Source organism: Condylura cristata, unplaced genomic scaffold (genome assembly GCF_000260355.1).
Source record: "Condylura cristata isolate star-nosed mole 26May11 unplaced genomic scaffold, ConCri1.0 scaffold00011, whole genome shotgun sequence".
Lineage (NCBI taxonomy): Eukaryota > Metazoa > Chordata > Mammalia > Eulipotyphla > Talpidae > Condylura > Condylura cristata.
In genome coordinates this window covers 22,331,218-22,351,757 of record NW_004567112.1, presented here as the reverse complement: position 1 = coordinate 22,351,757, position 20,540 = coordinate 22,331,218, and the positions used below count along the sequence as shown (strand labels likewise).

Below are 20,540 nucleotides of genomic sequence, written 5' to 3'. Positions count from 1 at the left end.
CCACAGGTGACTAGCGAGAGGATCTCAAGAGGCCCCATTAGAGCAGGGGGCACTGAGACATGCCCAAAGGAGCAGTCTGGTTTGAGACAGAGGGGGACACTCTCAGCAGGAGGCACATCTCCCATCTGCCAGCTACAGACCTGGTTTTTCACCACTCCCGGCTCTCCAGACAAGGCCATAGCTATCAATCTCTGTTCTTCCATGAATGAAGTCCACAGGAACCAGCACAGGCTTATTCTACTTGCAAGCTAAACGCAGTCTTAAAATTTATCTGTTCTAAACCCTTCATTTGACAACAGAGAGAAGTAACCAGCTCAAGGCCACAAGATTAAGTGCAGATTAAGTAAGGCCCAGGCTTCCTGACTCCCTCCTCAGCATGCTCTTCCCCTGGTCCTTAGAAGAGGGGAGAAGCTGAGACGGTAGAGTGAGCCCTCAGTCCTGGCACTGCCCGTGTGTGCCCCCCCAGCATTTCCCATTGGTAGACCCCACGCCAGCATCTTGTCTGCACAGTAGGCAGCCTTAGCCTTTGCCTGCTGGTGTGGCTACTTCTTCATTCTCCTTTCTTCACTTTTCTGCTGCCCATTTCATGCTCCCTCGGAATTCTGAGCTCCCCACTAACCCTGTTGCCAGTTTTCTGTTCCTATTGAGTTAAATCCTGCTGACTCTAGCTTTTCAATTTAACCAGCAATCCTCTAACAACCTACCTTGCCACCCAGTATCCATAATTCACGTCAGAATTCACTATCGGTGTGTACATTCGGTGGGTTCAGATAAGTGTATAAAGTTATAGGTTCATCATTACGTTGTCTAAGAGAATAGACAACGTCCTAAAAATCCTCTTTACTCTGACCATGCATACCCCCCACCGTAATTTGTTTACAAAGTGAACACCTTTGTAACTAGTACCTCAGTCAAGAAACTAAACATTAACATTAACCTGTAGACATTTGTGCCCCCTTCCATCTGCCATTTACCTCTAAGGGTATGCGCCATCCTGACTCTGCCAGCATAGATTACTTTGTCGGATTTGTAGTTTATATAAGTGCAATCATATAGGATGTATTTTATTGTGTTCTGGCTTCTTTCTCTCTAATTAGGTTTGTGAGATTCATCCATATGTTTGTGTATAGTTATAGTTTAGCCAGCAGTTTTAATCTTTGAAATGTAGTCCAACAAATATTGTTCAGCCAAGAACCGTGCTGGGGCTGAAGATACAAAAGCAAATAAGGGTAAGTCCCTGCTTCTGTAGTAACGACTAGACCTAAATGTTAAGTGAATTTCTCTTTGTTAAACAAATATCTATTCAGTGTCCACGATGGGACAGACACTACTACAATTTCTAGGGATAAACAATGAACAAACAGATCAAAATTTGAGTGGAAATCCTCTGTTTATTTGCCTGATGTGTGGGCAAGATCTGCCCACTAATATCCCTCTCCTACTCTGTTTGGCATCTGATTCAACATAAGGGAAACTAGAGATGGAAGCTATTTTTCTGGCTCCTTTGAGTATGATTGTGAAGTCGCTAGTCCTACCATGGGATATTTTGCAAAGCACTGTGCCTGGGAGCTATTTCTCTGTATCTGTTTCTGCATTACTCCATTCTCCACACCTGGGATACTCCCTATACAGAGTGAAATAGACATGTGAGGACCCTAAGGAAGACTCTGGATGTTAGCTTAAAGACAGAGCAATATTGTTTTCTGGAAACAAGAAATGAGAGGAGTGAATGGGCAAAGTTGTAGCAGAAATCATAAGCCTTTGAATGCTTGAATAAATATGATCATCTAATTGTATCACTATTCATTAGTTTTGACTTTTCAGAATCCACTGAATTATTTGAGTATGAAGCTTGATGGCGGAGGGAAAAAGGGTAGAAGAAAATCTACATTATTCTAAGATCAACCACACTACTCTAAGGAAGACATTAAACCAATCATCTAGCTTTGTTTGGCTGTTACTTAACCCCCCGTTTTTGTGGAAAACTTTAAGCATATATAAAGATAGAGAGAGTAAAATTCACTTCCATGTCCTGATATTTCAGCTGCAAACATTATTAGTTCATGCTCAGTTCCTCTCTGACCCTTGCTGTTCCTCTTTTGATTACTTTGAAGCAATCCCAGATGTCAGATGTTATTCATAAATGCTCAAAAAGTGAAATCTCCTAGTTGTAATCCCCATAGTTAAGAGACTTAAAGAGGTGAAGACACTAAGTTAGTTAGTGTCAGTTATTTTTAGTTTTATATCTCTATAGTAAAAACAGCAAGTTTACTAACAGAATATTGGGCTATGCATTATACCATTAAACAATATGTAGGAGATATGAATTGCCAAATTATGTAAAACACCTGGGCTGGACCATGACCACGGTCATATTTTTAAAAGTATTTATAAGTGGACCATAAAGTTTCCCACATACCAGAACCTTAAAATGTAGACTGAATATCACTTGAATCCTTTATATATCTTTTTATCAGTACATTCAAAAAATGTTCAGCTTATATCAACCTTTTATCTAATGAGTTCCAAAAATTAGTACTCACTCTTAAGAAATGCATCTATTATTTGTGCATCATCACCTCTTTTAAGAAAATCAGAAAATTATTTAAAGAGTTCAACTAGGTGTGGGGCTGCTTTCCAGCATTAATTTTACTTATTTGTGTGTGTGTATTTTAAAACATACTTGTTTATTTTTTCTATCATTAATTTAAAAATTATATCCCTGTGGATTTTGAAATTGCACATAAGTTTGTCCACTTAAAAGTGTTCTTTACAACTATTCAACACTGAAATGGGCCTCAGACTCGTCCTACTTTTCATTGTTTCTCAGTTCAGCAGGTTCTGTTTTCAAAGGCAGTTAGTTGATGGTCAACCGACCAGTGTCGATGGTTTATCTCATGGAGACCATGACACAACCAGGCACGGAACTGCTTTTCTAGAATTCCCTGGCTTCAGACTCTGACACACCACGGTTTGGGCTGCTCAGAATGTTATAATGGTTTCCAGAACAAAAGAGAAAGAGTCTGTTAGTGTGTCTGTCCTGAAAATGTATAAACTATTGATTTGGATACATTGGCAATCATACTTGCCCAATTTTCCCAAAACATTTCCCAGGGCAAGTGGCACCCATCAGTTTGAAGAGGGGGTACAATGTACCCCCATGAGCATTTGATAAGAAGGCATTTGCGATATTAAAAACTGCAAAAAATTCCCTGAATAAATATCGTAGGAGGCAGACATCGAGACATTGCTCTATACACAACTCTATTCCTTTCTCCAGGATATGAAAGCAGCAAAGACTTGACCATCTGTCAGTTTAACCATTTTCCTTGTGTACTTTTTCTGGGCAGATTATTCACATCCAATTCCTTTGATGTGATCAGTGATGATGCTTTTATTGGTCTTCCACATCTAGAATATCTGTAAGTAATCCTTTTTTTTTTTTTTTTAAACAAAATGATTCAGGACCAGTGATCTCAAGGGACTACAACTGTCTGACAAAATATATTATAACCTCTTGCAGATTCATAGAAAACAACAACATCAAGTCCATTTCAAGACACACTTTCCGGGGACTGAAGTCTTTAATTCACCTGTAAGTATGAATACTACTGTTACTCTTTCTCTTGCTAATGAACAATGTAGGGTGGTAACCTGTGCTTAGGGTTGCATATCCATAGACTTTAAGAGACCTGAGTGATTTCTGTCCCTTGCACTTGCCATCTCTCCCTGCCTCTTCACACTGTGCATCAAAAACAAAAACAAAAAATCTGATTACTATTAATGAGATTAGTCTAAACCAGCCACAATTAGGAAAACATTCTTAATTGTGCAAGGAAATTGTGGGGCTGAAATAATTTTATTATTATGTACATCATTATGTACTTCATGGATTGAATATATAGGTTAATTTAGCATGTATTGTTTTTCTTTATTCTGTGTAAGCCCAAGCATATGATATAACCACAAGTAAGGTCTATACAACTTCTGAACAAGTAGGTTATAACTGAATTATTTAGTTATTGTATGGATGAGTAGAGCTACTCAGTTGTTCTTAGCAGGAAGCAACTATGCCTCGCAAGGAATGATCAGCAATATTTAGAGACACAATTGGTCATCACAACTGGGGGATGTAACTGGCTTCTAGTGGGCAGAAGGCCAAGATGTTCCTGACCCTTCTGCAATGCACAAGACAATCCCCACAACAAAGATTATCCAGCCTAAAGGGCATAGCTCCAAGTTTCAGAAATGCTAGACAACACACATCAAAAAACTGTCTCTTTTAGCCTACCCCAATCCCTACACACACACACACACACACACACACACACACACACACACACACGCCCATACAAATATATTTTAAAGGCAACTAGAAGGGTATAGGAATAAAAAGCACTAACGTGTAGTAAGTGCCTACCATTATGTCGTCCATTATATATTATATGAGGTTTCTTAATCCTCTCAATAATCCTGCCAGATAGGCTCATCATCCCCATCTTAGAAATGAGTAAAAAAAAAGAAAGAAAGAAAGAAATGAGTGAAGAGTTGGAGGGAATGTATGATTAGTGAACTGAGTAGTATTGAAATTATAACATCATCTCAATTGCAAAACTGCAATGCTGTTCCTTTAGTCAACTACTGTTTCTCAGCTGCCTAATATTTTTCTCAGCAGGGTTAGGTAAAGACTCAAGAAATCTAAAAATCATTCTGGCAACTTAAATGTGTCCCTCACAATACCCCATTCCCAGCTCTGTTGTAGGCCCCAGACACAGGAGGGAACTGGGCCGACGGACTCTGCCCTCTGAGCACCCAGTCATCATGCTACCTCTACCAGCCCTTTCTCTACTGCTATCTGGATTTGCAGTACAGTGGAGGCGGGCGGCAAGAACTGATGGCCATGTACTTTACAAAAATCATCAGACTTTTCAAGGCTTCTGCACATGCCATTATAATAAGGCCAGCACTTGCAGTGCTGCTGTGCATGTCAGTGATATAATAGCAGGCAAAAATGGCTGTGTATGGAATGAATGTTATGCAATTTGATCACAGAGGCGAATACTGCCAAACCTCATTTTTTCAGACAAAAATACATTTAGGGAATATATATATATGGAAAGAGAAATGGAAGTTCATGACTCAAATTAAGATCTACTCAACTCACATGAAATCCCATACAGCATAGCCTCTCTCCAATGCTCAGCACCATGAGGAACTAAAGAAAGGATGGGAAATCTAGGTGTCCTCTCTAAGAACCTCTGCTATAAATCCTGCCAGGTCCCTTAATTCACTCCAGCCTAAAGATCTGGGACATTACCCAGACTGTGCACAGAATAGGAAAAACTTTCTATCTACTTCACCTGGAAGATAGGGAGGGAGAGAAAGAGGAAGAAGCGGAAAGAAAAATGTCTGAACATCACCTTAGTGAAGAAGCCATTTTGTTTGATCAGAGCCTATTATGTCCATCAAATCAAATGGGAAATAAAGTTTGAATCATAACGAGGCCCTTTATTTAGAGGTGTGAAGACAACAGGAAGGGGACACCGGTACAGCATGTGTTAATGTACAGAACTCTTCAAATTCAAGGGGACCCCAAAAACAGCTTTCAAAGAGAGAAGCATGAATCTTAAGTGTCAAACAGACAGTAGAAGCGAAGTCCCACCTTTCTAATTTGGTGCTAGAGGGGAGAAGGTGTTCTGCAGAAATAGGTAAAAGTTGTCTGAATGAGATGACCTTTACGGTCTCTTGCATCTTTACCTAACATTTAGGTTGGCTCATTTGGCATTGCCAACGTTAGAATGTTCTGATCTATAAAAATGGCAATGCCATATGGTTCAGCCTAAATAGTCTCTAGGATTTTCCACACCAAGATAAAGAAGATCCAGTTCCAACCTGCAAGAGCTCAGGCTAGCCAAAAGCATTGATAAACAAATATTTTCTCACGAACACCTTTATTCCCAAGTTGTTTTCTCTTCTAACTTGCTGTGCTTCAAAGTATAGTTTCCCTCTTTCCTCCCTCCTCCCTCTCTTCCTTCTTCCTTTCATCTCCCCTCTTTCCTTTTTTTTTCCAGTTGTTTTAATGTAATAGTTTATTTTTACACCCTTTTGTGCCTTTTTCCATCTCAGTTGTCATCCCTGTGGACGTCCCATCACCAACTCACCCATGTGCCATCACTATAGTCCCGTGCATGCCCCCTCCCATTCCTTCCTTCCTTTTAGCTTATCTTCCTTCCTTTAAAGAATGGGTAGAAAGGATTTGAAACCCAAATGTCCCCCGACTACTTAGTATATCACATTCATTTTCCATTATTTACCATTTAGATATATGTATATGTGTGTGTATACATATATATATACATATATATATATAATTTGTTTGAGTCATTAATTTCCTTTTAAAGATTTGAGATGCCACAGTGCCTTTCTTCGCCACATCCCAATTCTTCCTGAAGATTAAGTTCCAAGTAGTGAGAAATTATCCAAGCAGTGAGAAATTAACATAGGGCCTCTAACTTGCATATATTTGCAGGAAGTTTACAAAGCTTTTTTATATTCTTGACCTCATTACAGTCTCCTGATGAACTTGAAAAGAGACAGGACAGTTGCCCTACCACCCACTGATGAATGAGAACATAGAGGTACACACTGAATTTAAGCTGCTCCCTAGTAAATAGTGGTAAAGCCAGAGGGCCAGAGGTCTTTGGTGAGTTTTAGTAGGACCAGAAGCTTTAATTGAACTGATCTGATTCTTCAAGATTTGAAGAGAAAATATGGCCAGGAGAGACAGAAGATCCTGAAGACAGGAGTCCTAATCTCACTCTTCATTTCCAAATGCAAATAGTTGGACTCAAGACATATGCTTTTAATGTTAGACTCTGGCCTAACCAGAGTCTAACATTAAACTGCTCAAGGGACCTGCCTGAACATTATATAAGTTCAGTTAGTTCTAAAAAGCAATGATCACCTTCTTACACATATCTCAGCAGTCATATCCACTAAAAAGACATTAACAGACTTAAAATAGTGACTTAAAAGTTACTGTATATATACTCCCTTCCTCAGAAAAGGAAGAGCTCCTTAAATCAAAGTCCTTACGAAACTAGTCAACCCTGGGACCCGCTCATAAACATATGCTACATATGTGTAACGTTAGTATTTGAATAGTTTATATATTTCATCAAGTATTTTTTTCCCCAGTGACCATCACTGAAATCAGGAAGGGAATGAATTAAAAATACCTTAAATATTGCTTTATGTTAGTTCCCCGAGTTTGTTAATAATGACCATTTTCGGCATCACATAGTGTCACTGGGACTAAGTCTAATGGGGGCAGGACTGCTTGTGTGCACATGTAAAAGCATTTGGGGTGGAATGTCATTGATCCATATAGCCTGTAGAGCATTTACTGGTTGCTCTGCACTGTGGGTACAAAAGCAGCTCCTAAACCTGAGTTGCCTATGGGACCCCAGTCAGTTAGGCAGGATGTCATCCTTTCAGCCTTCCAAAGACTTGCATGTAAGGAAGCAGCTGATGGAGTGACAGGTGGTCCCTGCTCCCATAAGGCCTGATGCAAAGTCTCATCTTACCCATTGATGGATGTGGACATTGGGCAGTTCACTTGGACTCATTGACCTCAGATTTTGTATGTGTAAAAGGTGATGATCATAGTCACCTGTAAAAACAGAATGGGGAAGAGTAAGGGGCTTAGGAGAACCTAGGTCCTGAGGGTGTCATGAGATAAAATGAGTTAACACTTATTCCTATTGTATGAGGACCATCATTTAGGAATAAACTGAAACTCACCACCTGACATTCAATGGTCCTGGGTCAGAACAGCAAATGCTGCAGTATATTTATCCCCTTTAAACATTTTGTATGAAATTAAAATAGCCATACTTGAGACACTACAAATTCAGTGAGACACCAGCTCAAGCTGAGAATCTGCACTGAAGGGCGGTTGGGCGCATCCCAGATGGCTGTGGGTGGTGCTTTCTTAGCAGCAGTGCCCAGTGGCACTGAAACAAACGTGCTATCTGAGCCAGTACGGTCTGGCTTAGACAGAAGACTTTCTAGTAGGTTCCATAGTGCTGATCAGAGGTTTTCTCAGGTAAGTCAGGGAGATACTAAAGTGGAAGCAATGGTGATCCTTTCCACAGGAAAGACTGTCTGCCACTAAGCACGCCTAACTCTACTCACTAAGCACGCCTAACCCTACTCACTAAGCACGCCTAACCCTACTCACCAGGGCAACGAGATGTTTGGCTGGCCAGTTTCTTGGGTATCACTTCTGAGTCTAGGTAGGCCTAGACTCAGAACCTATAGATAGTGCTTACTAGAATGCATATTTAAAAGAGCTTCCATGTAGCTTTGGAATTAGCACCATAGTGAATCTAAGAGGGGGAGCCTTTTGCGAGTGGTGAGTCCATGGGATGGGGGTTGAGTGACAGTGGTGCCCACGGCCTTTACAATTTCTCCCTGGCTTAGTGTCTTGGGCCTAAAAGTAGTAGCCTCTGCTCTTTTTTGTTAATCCAAATTGGTCTCCCTCTCATTCACTCCAGCCTGATTCACTCATTCACTCATTTAAAATGATCAGTTGAAGATTTACTTTGTGCCAGGTACTGATGCAGTAGCAGTAAGATAAAATCCTTCTACTATACACTACAGGATCAGCCTAGAAAAAAATAACAGTGTTAAAATGTTTTCTCAAACCTCTGCTGGTTGTGTTTTCACTCCTTGCCACACTCTACCTCCATCAGCTATTCCAGTGCATTCAACCCCCTAGAAAAACATGTGGTCAATGTGGCTTAAAGTATTCTCCTATTTTAGTGTCTTTAATTGTTAGTAACTATGAAGCCATAAACTTCTTACACTCAACGGTGATTAAAGAGCTAGAATAGAATTTGGAGATCATTGAGATCAAGTAACTGTTCACTTTGTAGAAAAGAAAACAATCAGAGCTTAAACCTAGACAGGCGGAACCTGGTCAGGTCTTTGCACCTCATGCTGCTACTTGGGATCAGAGGAGCCTCAGCAAGGCTTCAGGCAAGGGGCAGGCTGAAGCTACAGACTGATAGTCCATGGCCATACTGTGTAGAAAGTCTTTCTCTTGACCACTCGGGTAGCTATCTCTCTCCTCATCCTTCTCATTTTTCTTCCCATAATTCCTAACAGCACTCGCATTTTGTGTTTAAATCCAGCGAATTTTCTACTTCCAGCTGAAGTGGAAGTGGTGGTCCCCCACACCAGTTACACTCTGTCATGCCATCACATTCTGGAGGAGAGAAAAGAACTATCATCCTGGGGGATCTGTAGCTGGGCTCTCTGGAACTGCTTGCTGTCCACGCTAATGTCCACATGAGATGGACTCTATTAATAACTGAGAAAAAATATGACAAAGTCTTAACAGTAGTTGCCTTGCCACCTTTAAAAATAATTTTTGCACTTTCCAAATGTTCTTGAAATGAAGAAATAACAATTATTATATGTGTGTGTATATATATAAACACATTTATATATATATATCAGTCACATGTCAATAAAAAATGAGACATTAAAAAAAGGAGATATACAGTTCCTTTACTCAGAATGGCAGAGAATAGATGATCTCAACCTCCTGAACTGATCATTTAAAAGTACACAGGTAGGGCCCTCCCTGGTGGCGCAGCGGGTTAAAGCACTGTACTGAGAAACTAAAGCCACTTTCGCATGAGTTCGATTCCCGCCTGCCCCGGAGGCGACCACATGGCGAGGCAGACCTCTCCTGACCTGCCCGCTGCTCCCCTCAGCAGTGTACTTCATAGATCTGCCTGTTCTGCTTCCCACTCTGTCTCTGGTGAATCCTCTCACTGCCCCTGCACCTCTGGCCTGTACCCCAGTTCTGTACAAATAAATATAATAAATCTTTAAAAAAAAAAAGTACACAGGTATATATTTCTACTAGTTTGTTGTTAACAATAACAAAAGATTAGTCTAATGGTCTTGATTATCTGATATGAAGCTGAAAATTTTACCTGAAGATACAGAACTTCCCCTGGAATCCTTTTCACACATGTGTGTCTAGAACATTAGCATTTACCTGTGTTTATTCTCAGAAATGAAATCAGTACTTTTTGGTACTTTTTAGTTGAGACCCTAACCTAGAGATGTTAAATTACATCAGCTAAAGACACACCCCTGAGAGTGAGAAAGCTTAAATCTAACTCCTCATCTGCCAGGAAGATACTGGCCTCTGGCTATGCAGCAATGCAGGAGTGAATGCTGCCACCAGCTTTACAGAAAAGTACAGAACATATTTCTGTTGAAGTGAAGGGGATACTATGTGAAGTTGGGGATGGAAAGGGAAAATGAAAAAGGAAGAAACTGAGAAAAGTTCATGGATTATATTTTCCATTTTGCTTTCTTGTGGTAAAATTCAATGCAGAGATGGAATCTAAAGAATCATGATCTTAACATCATTCCTAAAATAACCGTAACCCATGAAATGCTATCTCCACACCTCTAGCTGTTTGCATAACCTAGTAGTCACTTGATCTTATTCTGGTCACCTTTTTTTGCACACAGACCAAATTCTGAGCAGTCTGGGGACATCATAGGATCTGCCCCATTTCCTTCCTGACCCAGAGTCCTCAGCAGCTCTCTCATGGGAACCCCCACCTGCCTCAGAGGCCCCCTGATGGTTTGCAGAGGCTCCAACCCATCCTCAAAGCTGAGTTTCAGCAGATGCCAGGGGTCCACAGGGGTGACTCAAGCTTGGGCTGACTGTGTCCTAACTTCCCCAGGAGATGAAGCCTGAAGCCACATGGGAATCTTGTGGTAAAGAAGGCAGATCGCTCTCATAAAAAGATGACCACTAGGCACCCGAGTACTGACTTATACTCTAGCTTATAATGTCGAAACTTTGGTAATACAACCAAATGGGAGATGTAAATAAGGAAACAGTCTCTTCAATAGTCTTCTTCAGTAGCATTATATATATATATATATAATACCTGTTTATATTACAGACAGGCATGACGATTCAATCCTATGGTCAGTATCCTAAATTCTGTTGCTTGGGTAAAGGAGGCACAAAAGCCTTCTTTCCTTTCTCTTCCTACTTCCAGTTGCTCTTTATCCACAGTGGTCCAGTCACTATCTTTTCAATAATCTTATGAGATGAGGCATTGTTACCTCCATTTACAAAAAGAAGAAGTGGACATGATCCATAACCAAGGTCACACAGCCAGTAATGGGTGGTCAGGATTCAAACCCATCTCAGAAAGACCCCAAAGCCTTGCCTTTTGTCACAAAATGAATGGTCACATTCTGATTCAGTTCCCTTTGTTCCATTCCAGCATTCATTTAGTTTCCCAATCTCATAGCAATTTCTAAAATTCAGAAAAAGAACATAATTAACTTAAAATAGATTTTTAAATTCTTGTATGTCTTCCCCCAAAAACTGTATATTCATTACAGGAGGTGGAAGGACATAGAAGACTTTAAGATTGCCTTAAAGGCAAATTGAGAGGATTCTGCTTTAGAGAACAACAGCACATACCTTTTGTTTTAGTTTTTTATTATTAAAAATATGCTAAGGAAATTACGTGTACAATGCTGATTTAAAAAAGAAAATTGCCATGGCCAGAATGTGTGATGTACCCCATCCTACAGCACCCACTCTTCCTTTGTCCATGGTTCTTCAGTATTGACGCTGTTCCCTTTCCTTGATATTAATGGTAGATTTCCTACTCTGTAACTTTGATTAAATCATTCTAGTGATGCAGGGGAAAATGAGAAAGCAAAGACAATTCTTGTGACGAGGCAAGAAGTAAAAGGAGGGGAAGGGAATGGATGACTAAAGAAGGTGCCTGGACGGGTTTATATGAGAAGTTATTTTGTGAGATAGAGTGGTGTTCAAAGTAAAAAATTATAGGAGAGAAAGAATACAGGAAACCTGGAACCTCCCCTTTTCCTGGGGACCACCCTGTTACAAAAGTATTGAAATAGGGTGTGCATATTGGAAAGAAGAATCAATATGCTGGTGAAGGCACAGATTGTAGTGAGCCCCAAACTCTAGAGCTATTAGTACCAACAGGTGTTCTGGGGCAAGAGAAGAAGCGGGAAGAAAAGAGGCACTTGGAGATGGACACTGTGACCAGTTCAGTTAGTCACCCTGTAGAGACATCCCCTGGACTGCTCCTCTCAGAGTGGAAGTCTCATATTCTCTCTAACCAGGGAGTTCAATGCCCAGTCATCATTTTGTTGCTGGTGTTTTGCTGTGTTTCTTTTTTTTTTTACCATGTTAAACAATACATGTTTAGCCATCCTTACTGAGTGAATACTGAAGCAAAAAAGCCAGGATTTGAAAATAAAATGGCAGGAATCTGAGTAGTTTCTTATATGAAAAAAGAGTGTCACAAGTAATTTAATATAGTCTGGAAAGAACAAAAGGAACTCATAACTAAGCTTTATCACAAAATGTATTTATTCAGTCCATGTCTACAGTTTATATCACTCTTTTTTTTTACCCCCCCCCCCAGGAGCCTTGCAAACAACAATCTCCAGACTCTCCCAAAAGACATTTTCAAAGGCCTGGATTCTTTAACAAATGTGTAAGTGGACCTAAGAAATTACTCACTAATTAATTAATTTGCAGTAGTTAACAGAAAAGATAAGTATTGACAATTAGAATTTTTAATTGACTTTAAAACTAAATTAGAATTTTAAATGGACAAAGTTTAAATTTATTTTGACTAACTTTTGAGTCTTCTACAGTATTTGCATTGGAAATTCTGAGGATATAGTGACCAGCATTCCTTTGATAAGATGTGTCTGTAGGAGAGGAGGGATGATAAGGGACTTTGAGTGGGTGGGAAGAAGAGGCCCAGATAGCAATTTCAAGATGCCTGGTTTTTTTCTCATGAGGTCCAGGAAAGGGGGCTACAAAGGAAAACATAAAGGAGTCTGGGAAACTGACTGAGTGGAGATGAAAGGTTACACCCAAGGGTTGGTCAATAGAGAAATGGAGCAGGAAGTGGGGGAAGGGAAGAAAGTTTGCCTTTTCTCATTAGACTGAGCAACAACTCTAGGCTTAATCCCCAGGAATTTGGCTTAAGCCCCAGGAAGGGAATGAACTTAATTATTTTTGACCCTTTTTCAAACAAAAGAGCTTTCAAACTTTGACTTTTAAGCTCAGAGTGAAAGATCTTTGTAAGGAATTTGTATATTTTGCTGTAAGCAAAGCAAGTAGTATATGCCAAACCCTCTCAAAAGCAATCTAGTTTCATTAAGTGCCTTCCACAACATTAAAAGGGAATTGAAATGCCATAAGGTAGAATAAAGGAACAAATGAAATGGTGTATGAAAACAAAAGGTTTCTTTATTATTCAGGTACTTTACTATAGCTTATATATTCCAAACAACTCTTCTTCCATTACAAAAAATTTAAGTCAAGTATTTTCTTGTAAACCCAGTATTTAACTTCAAATCAGTAAGCTAATGAAAAACTTTCTTTGTTCCTTGCAGTATTCCTCAGCCCCTCCTCCATGCCTATTACCCCCATTCCTGAATGATGGTTTATTTCCAAGAGAGTGCCAGGATCAGGACACTTCCAAGAGTCTCCAGCAAACCATAGTTATCCACTCTGGTTTACAATAGTTCTGAACATTCTGGGTCAGAATATTCTTGGGAGATGAGGTCAGTTCTGGGAATGTCTTAGAAGTTAGATGATACTGTTAGAGGATACTACACAATAAACTTGGGGATACAACTTTTGGGGAGACCCTTTTGTCCACCCTTGGTACACCTTTACCCTACACTAGGAAGAAATAACAAAATAATAAATTGATTTAGTCTCTCCAAAGAATCCCAAAATGAGTTTGGCCTCCTGGGTTTATTCTCAAATGTCCAAATCGAGAATTATGAAGGACAAGGACCTATGAAACCTCTCTCTTTTAGCAGATTTCTTGGTTTTCTTGAATTTATCCCCTAAAAAGCACTTTTAAATGCTTGAGACATGTGAAGAGCAGGCAGAATTCCTATCTTAGGAATTCTGTGTGACCAACAAGGGTTTTAGGAAGGAGATGGAATTTCTGAAGAGAAGCAAAAGAGAACTTGGTGAACTGGAATCACACATGGAAATTTAAACTACACTGTATAGTTTATTACAGACGTGAGCTATTATATGTCAGCATCAACTTTGCTTTGTTGAAGTCATTTCCTATCAAAACTGAATTTGTAGAGCATGGAATAAGATTAGAATTAATTACGTGTGTAAGGAAGAAGTAAGGCAAATAGTTCACTTGATTTAATTAAATATGATACAATAGTCACTATATTCTGTTCCCTGGGCCTGAACTGACCAATATGGCAGCCACACATGTGATCACTCAGCACCAGAAATGTGTTCCTAATTCAGATGAAGAATGGAACTAAGCAAAAAACTAAATTTAAGTGTTAAAACTGACCCTCAGTTCAATTATTAGAAAACTTTTAAGAATGTATGACAACTTGGGTATGTGAAGCTATGTTCTTCAACTGTAAATTTTATTAAATCGAAATACAGATATATCTGAAGAAAATTTAGCAATTTCTATTTAAGATATATAGTAAATATTAAATTCACACTAGACTTCAAACAATATATAAAACGACAAGTATTATATTAATAATTTTAACTACATTTCAAATTAATATTGTATGGACATCAGGTTAAGTAAAATATACTATTAAAGTTAATCACTTGCTTCTTTTTTTACTTTTTAATTGATCTATAGAGAATGCAAATTACATATGTGGTTCAAATTATATTTCTTCTTTTTTTTTTAAGGATTTGTTTATTTATGCATACAGAACTGGGGTACAGGCCAGAGGTGCAGGGGCAGTGAGAGGATTCACCAAAAAAAGAATGGGGAGCAGTACAGACTGGTTGACAGTACACTGCTGAGGGGAGCAGCGGGTGGGTCAGCAGCGGGTGGGTCAGGAGAGGTCTGCCACGCCATGTGGGTCACCTCCGGGGCAGGGATTGAACTCACACTGAAGTGGATTTAGCTTCTTAGTGCTGTGCTTTAACCAGCTGCGCCACCAGGCAGGGCCCTCACGTTATAGTTCTATGGACAACACAACTCTAGATGAGCTATCTACCTTTGAACTGGAGAGGGAGTAAAGTTTAAGGTTCCACTGACTGCAGTAGCTCTCAAGGGTATGTGCTGTGGTAACTCTGAGTCTAAAGTGAGTGGTCAGTGACATTCAAGGTAGATTATGAGGAGTGATGCAAAGCCAGCTAAGGTCATTCTTCCGTGTTAACTGCTGAAATAGAAATCACGCAGAGTTCTCCTATAGCAAAAGCAGCTGAAGTTTGTCTTTCAGGGACCTGAGAGGAAATTCATTTAATTGTGACTGTAAACTGAAGTGGCTAGTGGAATGGCTAGGCCACACCAACGCCACAGTCGAGGACATCTACTGTGAAGGTCCCCCAGAATACAAGAAGCGCAAAATCAATAGTCTCTCCCCCAAGGATTTTGATTGCATCATTACAGGTAACGTATTCCAAATCATTCCACCTCATAAAATTAAAATAAGGACTACATATTTTTGCATGTGCAGAAATTGCCATTTTTTTATGTCTTAAAAACCAACCAAGCAATTTAATTTAAAAAATATTAAAAATCATTAAATCTTCATGTGCTTAAGAGTAAAACAAAATTGTCATTTTACTATTTCTCTAAAATAAATGTATCGCTTATGAATATTTGCAATCTGGCCAAGGAAAAGGCATTAGCACACCCTTACTCATCATCATTTCCTATTCTGCAGAATTTGCAAAGTCTCAAGACCTGCCTTATCAATCACTGTCCATAGACACTTTTTCTTATATGAATGATGAATATGTAGTCATTGCTCAGCCTTTTACTGGAAAATGCATTTTCCTTGAATGGGACCATGTAGAAAAGACCTTCCGGAATTATGACAACATTACAGGTATGACTGTATTTTGAGTGGAAAGTTAAGCTGCTTGAGCCAAAAGCAACTGAAAAAGGAATGGCATCAAGAAATGCTCTGGGTAGGCTGGGAGTTATTTCAATCTCAATTCTACCATTGACTACGTGACCTGAAACTGTTCCCTAAACCTTAATTTCCTCACTTGCAAATTGGAATTGATAATGCTTAATCCATAGGATGGTTACAAGGTAATGTGATCACATATTCAAGAAACTTCACATAGGACCTAGCTTAGTAATACACCATAAAAGTTGGGGTATTTTTTTTCTTCAAAGAAAAACTATTAGACTAGAAATCAGGTCTTCCCACCATCTAGCTGGATAAGTCACTGATCTGTACTGTGCCTTCTTTCCCTTAACTATAAAATAAAGAGGCTATCTTAGAGAAATGAGTCTCAAAAGCTGTTGCACAAATGTTACTTCTATAAAATTAATATATGCCTTGTGACAAAGAGGGTATGTAGTCCAATACAACCGTGAAACATGTCTCCCTTTAACTCATAATAATATACATTAGTGACTCTCAAAAGCCCTACAGTGAGGAAAATTCTTCCCAGTATTTTTGGCATTTAATTTGACCAGGAAAACCAATTTCTCCATTAAAATTTTTACTTACGTGATCTTTTAAGTTTCTTTCTCATTTTAACAATGTCTAAATTTTTAATTTGTAAATTAGAACATGGGGCTCCCTCTGAAGTGTTTTAATTGCTCTAGCTTCTATTATCTTTAAATCTGCCCCTACAAAGCACTCCAACTTCATCGAAGATCACCCTTTAGATAAGGCTAGAAGGGTCATAATTAGATTTTGTTGATGGCCATTAGTCTGTGGTTTGCTTATGAATGAGGTGCTCAGACAAAGGGAATACCTCTAAATTCAGACCCTCCCCGAAACCCCCTTCTTTCTCTAGGAGAAAAGTTACACTTTCCTTTCTCCCTTAAGCCCACCCAGAGTATTCGTATGGACTGCAGCAGGACTTTGTTCAATTTACATGGGATTCTTATCTGTGCACAGTAGTCCACTAGCTGCTTTGGATGGACCTTAGATGAGCAATTGAAAGAGAAATGGATATTGATAGTTGTAGGTTTTCAGAGGTTAGGATGACAGGTTACAAATATTTTTATCTATCATGGTGGTCTTTCTTACAGAGTGCAGACATGGCCATAGAGCACTCACAGTTCTCTGGCAGCAATCAATAATCACTATTGGTACATGGTTAAAATCCAGTGATCATCCCTGATCTAGTCCAAACCCTCATTGTGCCAAAGAGAAAACTGAAGCCACAGTAGTTAAGTGAGTTTCAACCAATTGATTCCTGAGAAAAGTCATGATAAATTATTTTGTCTATGGATGTAGCCAGTTAGAAAGAGTTGATATAGAATGTCTTGCCTGAGAGCCCCTAGATCTGCTATCAGAAAAGTTCCTGCTATTTTTTTTATTAAGGACATCAGAAACTATTGATACATGTCCAACTCTTCCAAAAAGATAGGAAGCATGACCTCTGACAGAACCCATCTCATTTTCTGACATTTCCCAAATGTCAGAAAGTGATACTCACTTTCAGGAGTATCTCCTGTGGCTATACTCCTTTTTCATTTTTCTCAAGTGTTTTCTTTTCTCTCCTGCCACCAAGTCTTACCTAAAACTTCAGAAAAAAAATGAATAAATGGTATCTTCCTCCTTTCTCAGAGGAGTGTCAGTTTTTTGTAAAGCAAGAAGCAGTTCACACTTAAGAACAACCAATTACAGGTAGAGTTGTGAGCTGCCAGGACCACAGCTCAAAATTTTGTAGGGTTGCTCTAGAACCCTGTGGGATTCTAGCCAAAAAGGGAAGCCTTAAAAGAACGAATATCCTGACAGATTGGGCTGAAAACATAGAGATGGGTTTGAGTCCCCACCCATCTGACTGTCTCCTGGCAGCACTAAAGCTGAGCTTCACTTTGCTCACCAGGAAAGAGAAGGATAATCTCTTAAGATTGTTGGAAAATTTTAATGGAATGATTTTGTAAAATACACAGTAGGTGCTTGATAAATGGCAGTTTTTACTACAATTATAATATTGACTCGTAATGTTTCAGGGAAAGCAGTGCTTTCTGTAAGAAGTGAAAGGAGTAAATGCAGGTTGTTATCATGTTTTCTGGACATCTAGTGTAGCTGAGTATGACAAGTGACACCCAGTTGATGGTTACAGTTCTCATGAGACGCAAAGGTGTAGAACTTCAGGATCCTATAGCCAGTGGGCCCTGGAGACTGCCCTTCTCTAATCAACCAAGGAAATCCCTTGTTTCGTGCTGATTTTGATGAAAGTTGTTTGGCCTCAGTCTGCATGTTTATATGCTCCAAAAGAGGATGGCCATCCAGCTAATCTCTCATTTGTCTTTTCCCAGGCACGTCCACTGTGGTGTGCAAGCCGATAGTCATTGAAACTCAGCTCTATGTTATTGTGGCCCAGCTATTTGGCGGTTCTCACATCTATAAGCGAGACAGTTTTGCAAATAAATTCATAAAGATCCAGGATATTGAAATTCTCAAAATCCGAAAACCCAATGACATTGAAACATTCAAGATTGAAAACAACTGGTACTTTGTTGTTGCTGACAGTTCAAAAGCCGGTTTCACTACCATTTACAAGTGGAATGGAAATGGATTCTACTCCCATCAGTCCTTACATGCGTGGTACAGGGACACTGATGTGGAATATCTAGAAATAGCCAGATCACCTCAGACACTCAAAATGCCTCATTTAATCCTGTCTAGTAGCTCCCAGCGTCCCGTAATTTATCAGTGGAACAAAGCAACACAGCTATTCATTAACCAAACTGACATCCCTAACATGGAGGATGTATATGCTGTAAAGCACTTCTCAGTGAAAGGTGATGTGTACATTTGCTTGACAAGATTTATTGGTGATTCCAAAGTCATGAAATGGGGCGGCTCCTCATTTCAGGATATTCAGAGGATGCCATCACGAGGATCCATGGTGTTCCAGCCTCTTCAGATAAATAACTATCAATATGCAATTCTCGGAAGTGATTACTCCTTTACTCAAGTGTATAACTGGGATGCAGAGAAAGCCAAATTTGTGAAATTTCAGGAATTAAATGTTCAGGCACCAAGATCGTTCACACATGTGTCCATTAATAAGCGTAATTTTCTTTTTGCTTCCAGTTTTAAGGGAAATACACAGATTTACAAACATGTCATAGTTGACTTAAGCGCATGACATACCAGTTCTGTGGCTGCCATCAGCAACTTTCTACAGTACATGATCCGGATGAACTCAATGCATGATGACTTCTTAGCACACTTGCAAATGAATGCCTTTCAAACATTGAGACTGCTAGAACCAAGCACTACCAGTATCTCCATCCTTAACTGTCCAGTCCAGTGGTGTGGGACGTGACCTTTTATAAGACAAAATTGAATTGTGTAACTGTTCTTTGCAGTGAAGATGTGTAAATAAGCGTTTAATGGTAACTGTTACTCCAAAAAGAAATATTAATATGTACTTTTCCATTTATTTATTCATGTGTTGAGAAACAACTGCCAAATAAAATGTTTACATTTTCTTTCATATCCCAAAGGTAATTATTTACAGGAGTTGTATTATTTTTTTGGTAATAGTATGTGGAGGAAATAATTTTAAACCACAGGGTTATATTTGGATCAAGAATGTATGGTGTTAACAACGGTGAAAATGAAACACTGGTATGGGTTACCCATAATTTATAAATAGGCTTACCAGCTGATTTTGGACATTCAGAGGTGTTTGCAAAAGTCATGGCCTTTTGGAACTCTTTGAGGTGAAATGGTGAAAAGAAAGAGAAACTTGCCTACTGCAAGAAGACTAGTTTGAAATAGAAAGAACTATAACACCCATTTGTTTTTTCTGTCTGATAGTTCCACCTAAAAACATATGACAACTTGCAGGAGAAGCTAAAGTCAAGATTTTAGAGTTTAAAAATCCTATCCAAGGACTTCCTAAATGTGCGACTCTAGAAACATCTGAGAGTTGAAAGAGATTGTAATCTTATTGCACTTGCTTCAAATGCACCTTATATAAAGCCTCTCAGTCTGCTTAAGGATGCTTCACTGCTAGACACTAGTTCTGATACATTACAGACATGCTTCAGAATGCCTAGGAAACTCATATTTGATTTTCTAAATCCCTGTTCCTGGATCACATGGGTTGTTAGCACCAGCACAATACCTGTGATATATAGGTTCTCTTTTGAAGAAGCACCTGTCCTCCTGTTATAACAATAAACTTTATGAGGCCCTTTGATTTAATCAGTCATATTTATTGAGTATCTATTCAGAATGGGTTATTATTCCAGTGGGGACAAGGAGGAGAACTGAGGGGGCATTAGGCACTGTCCTTATTATGCTTATGTGTCTTGGGCCTTAGGAGACTAATTGGGTGTTTAGGACACAAAAGCCTACAGAGCCAGTAGTGCGTGTCAAGTAATATCCGAACTTCTGATTAAAGTATCATGGGAGTATCAAAGATGACCTCCTGGAAGAACAATCATTGCAGAGTAGATATTCCTGGCAGTCTCTGTGTG

At 39.3% G+C, this 20,540-nt stretch overlaps 1 protein-coding gene across 3 annotated transcripts in view; it reads left to right on the top strand.

Moving 5' to 3' along the window:
* Window positions 1-20,265, top strand: part of LGI1 (leucine-rich, glioma inactivated 1) — a 31,849-nt gene extending 11,584 nt beyond the window's left edge. For 2 of the 3 annotated variants that reach the window (XM_004680612.2, XM_012723731.1), the window contains exons 3-8: window positions 3,351-3,422; window positions 3,524-3,595; window positions 12,519-12,590; window positions 15,346-15,515; window positions 15,793-15,957; window positions 18,363-20,265. In XM_004680612.2, the coding sequence (XP_004680669.1) occupies window positions 3,351-3,422; window positions 3,524-3,595; window positions 12,519-12,590; window positions 15,346-15,515; window positions 15,793-15,957; window positions 18,363-19,198 (1,387 nt within the window). In that variant the 3' untranslated portion in view covers window positions 19,199-20,265. The remainder of the gene's footprint in view (window positions 1-3,350; window positions 3,423-3,523; window positions 3,596-12,518; window positions 12,591-15,345; window positions 15,516-15,792; window positions 15,958-18,362) is intronic. The other variant, XM_012723730.1, reaches the window with a different exon arrangement.
* Window positions 20,266-20,540: the final 275 nt, after the last annotated feature.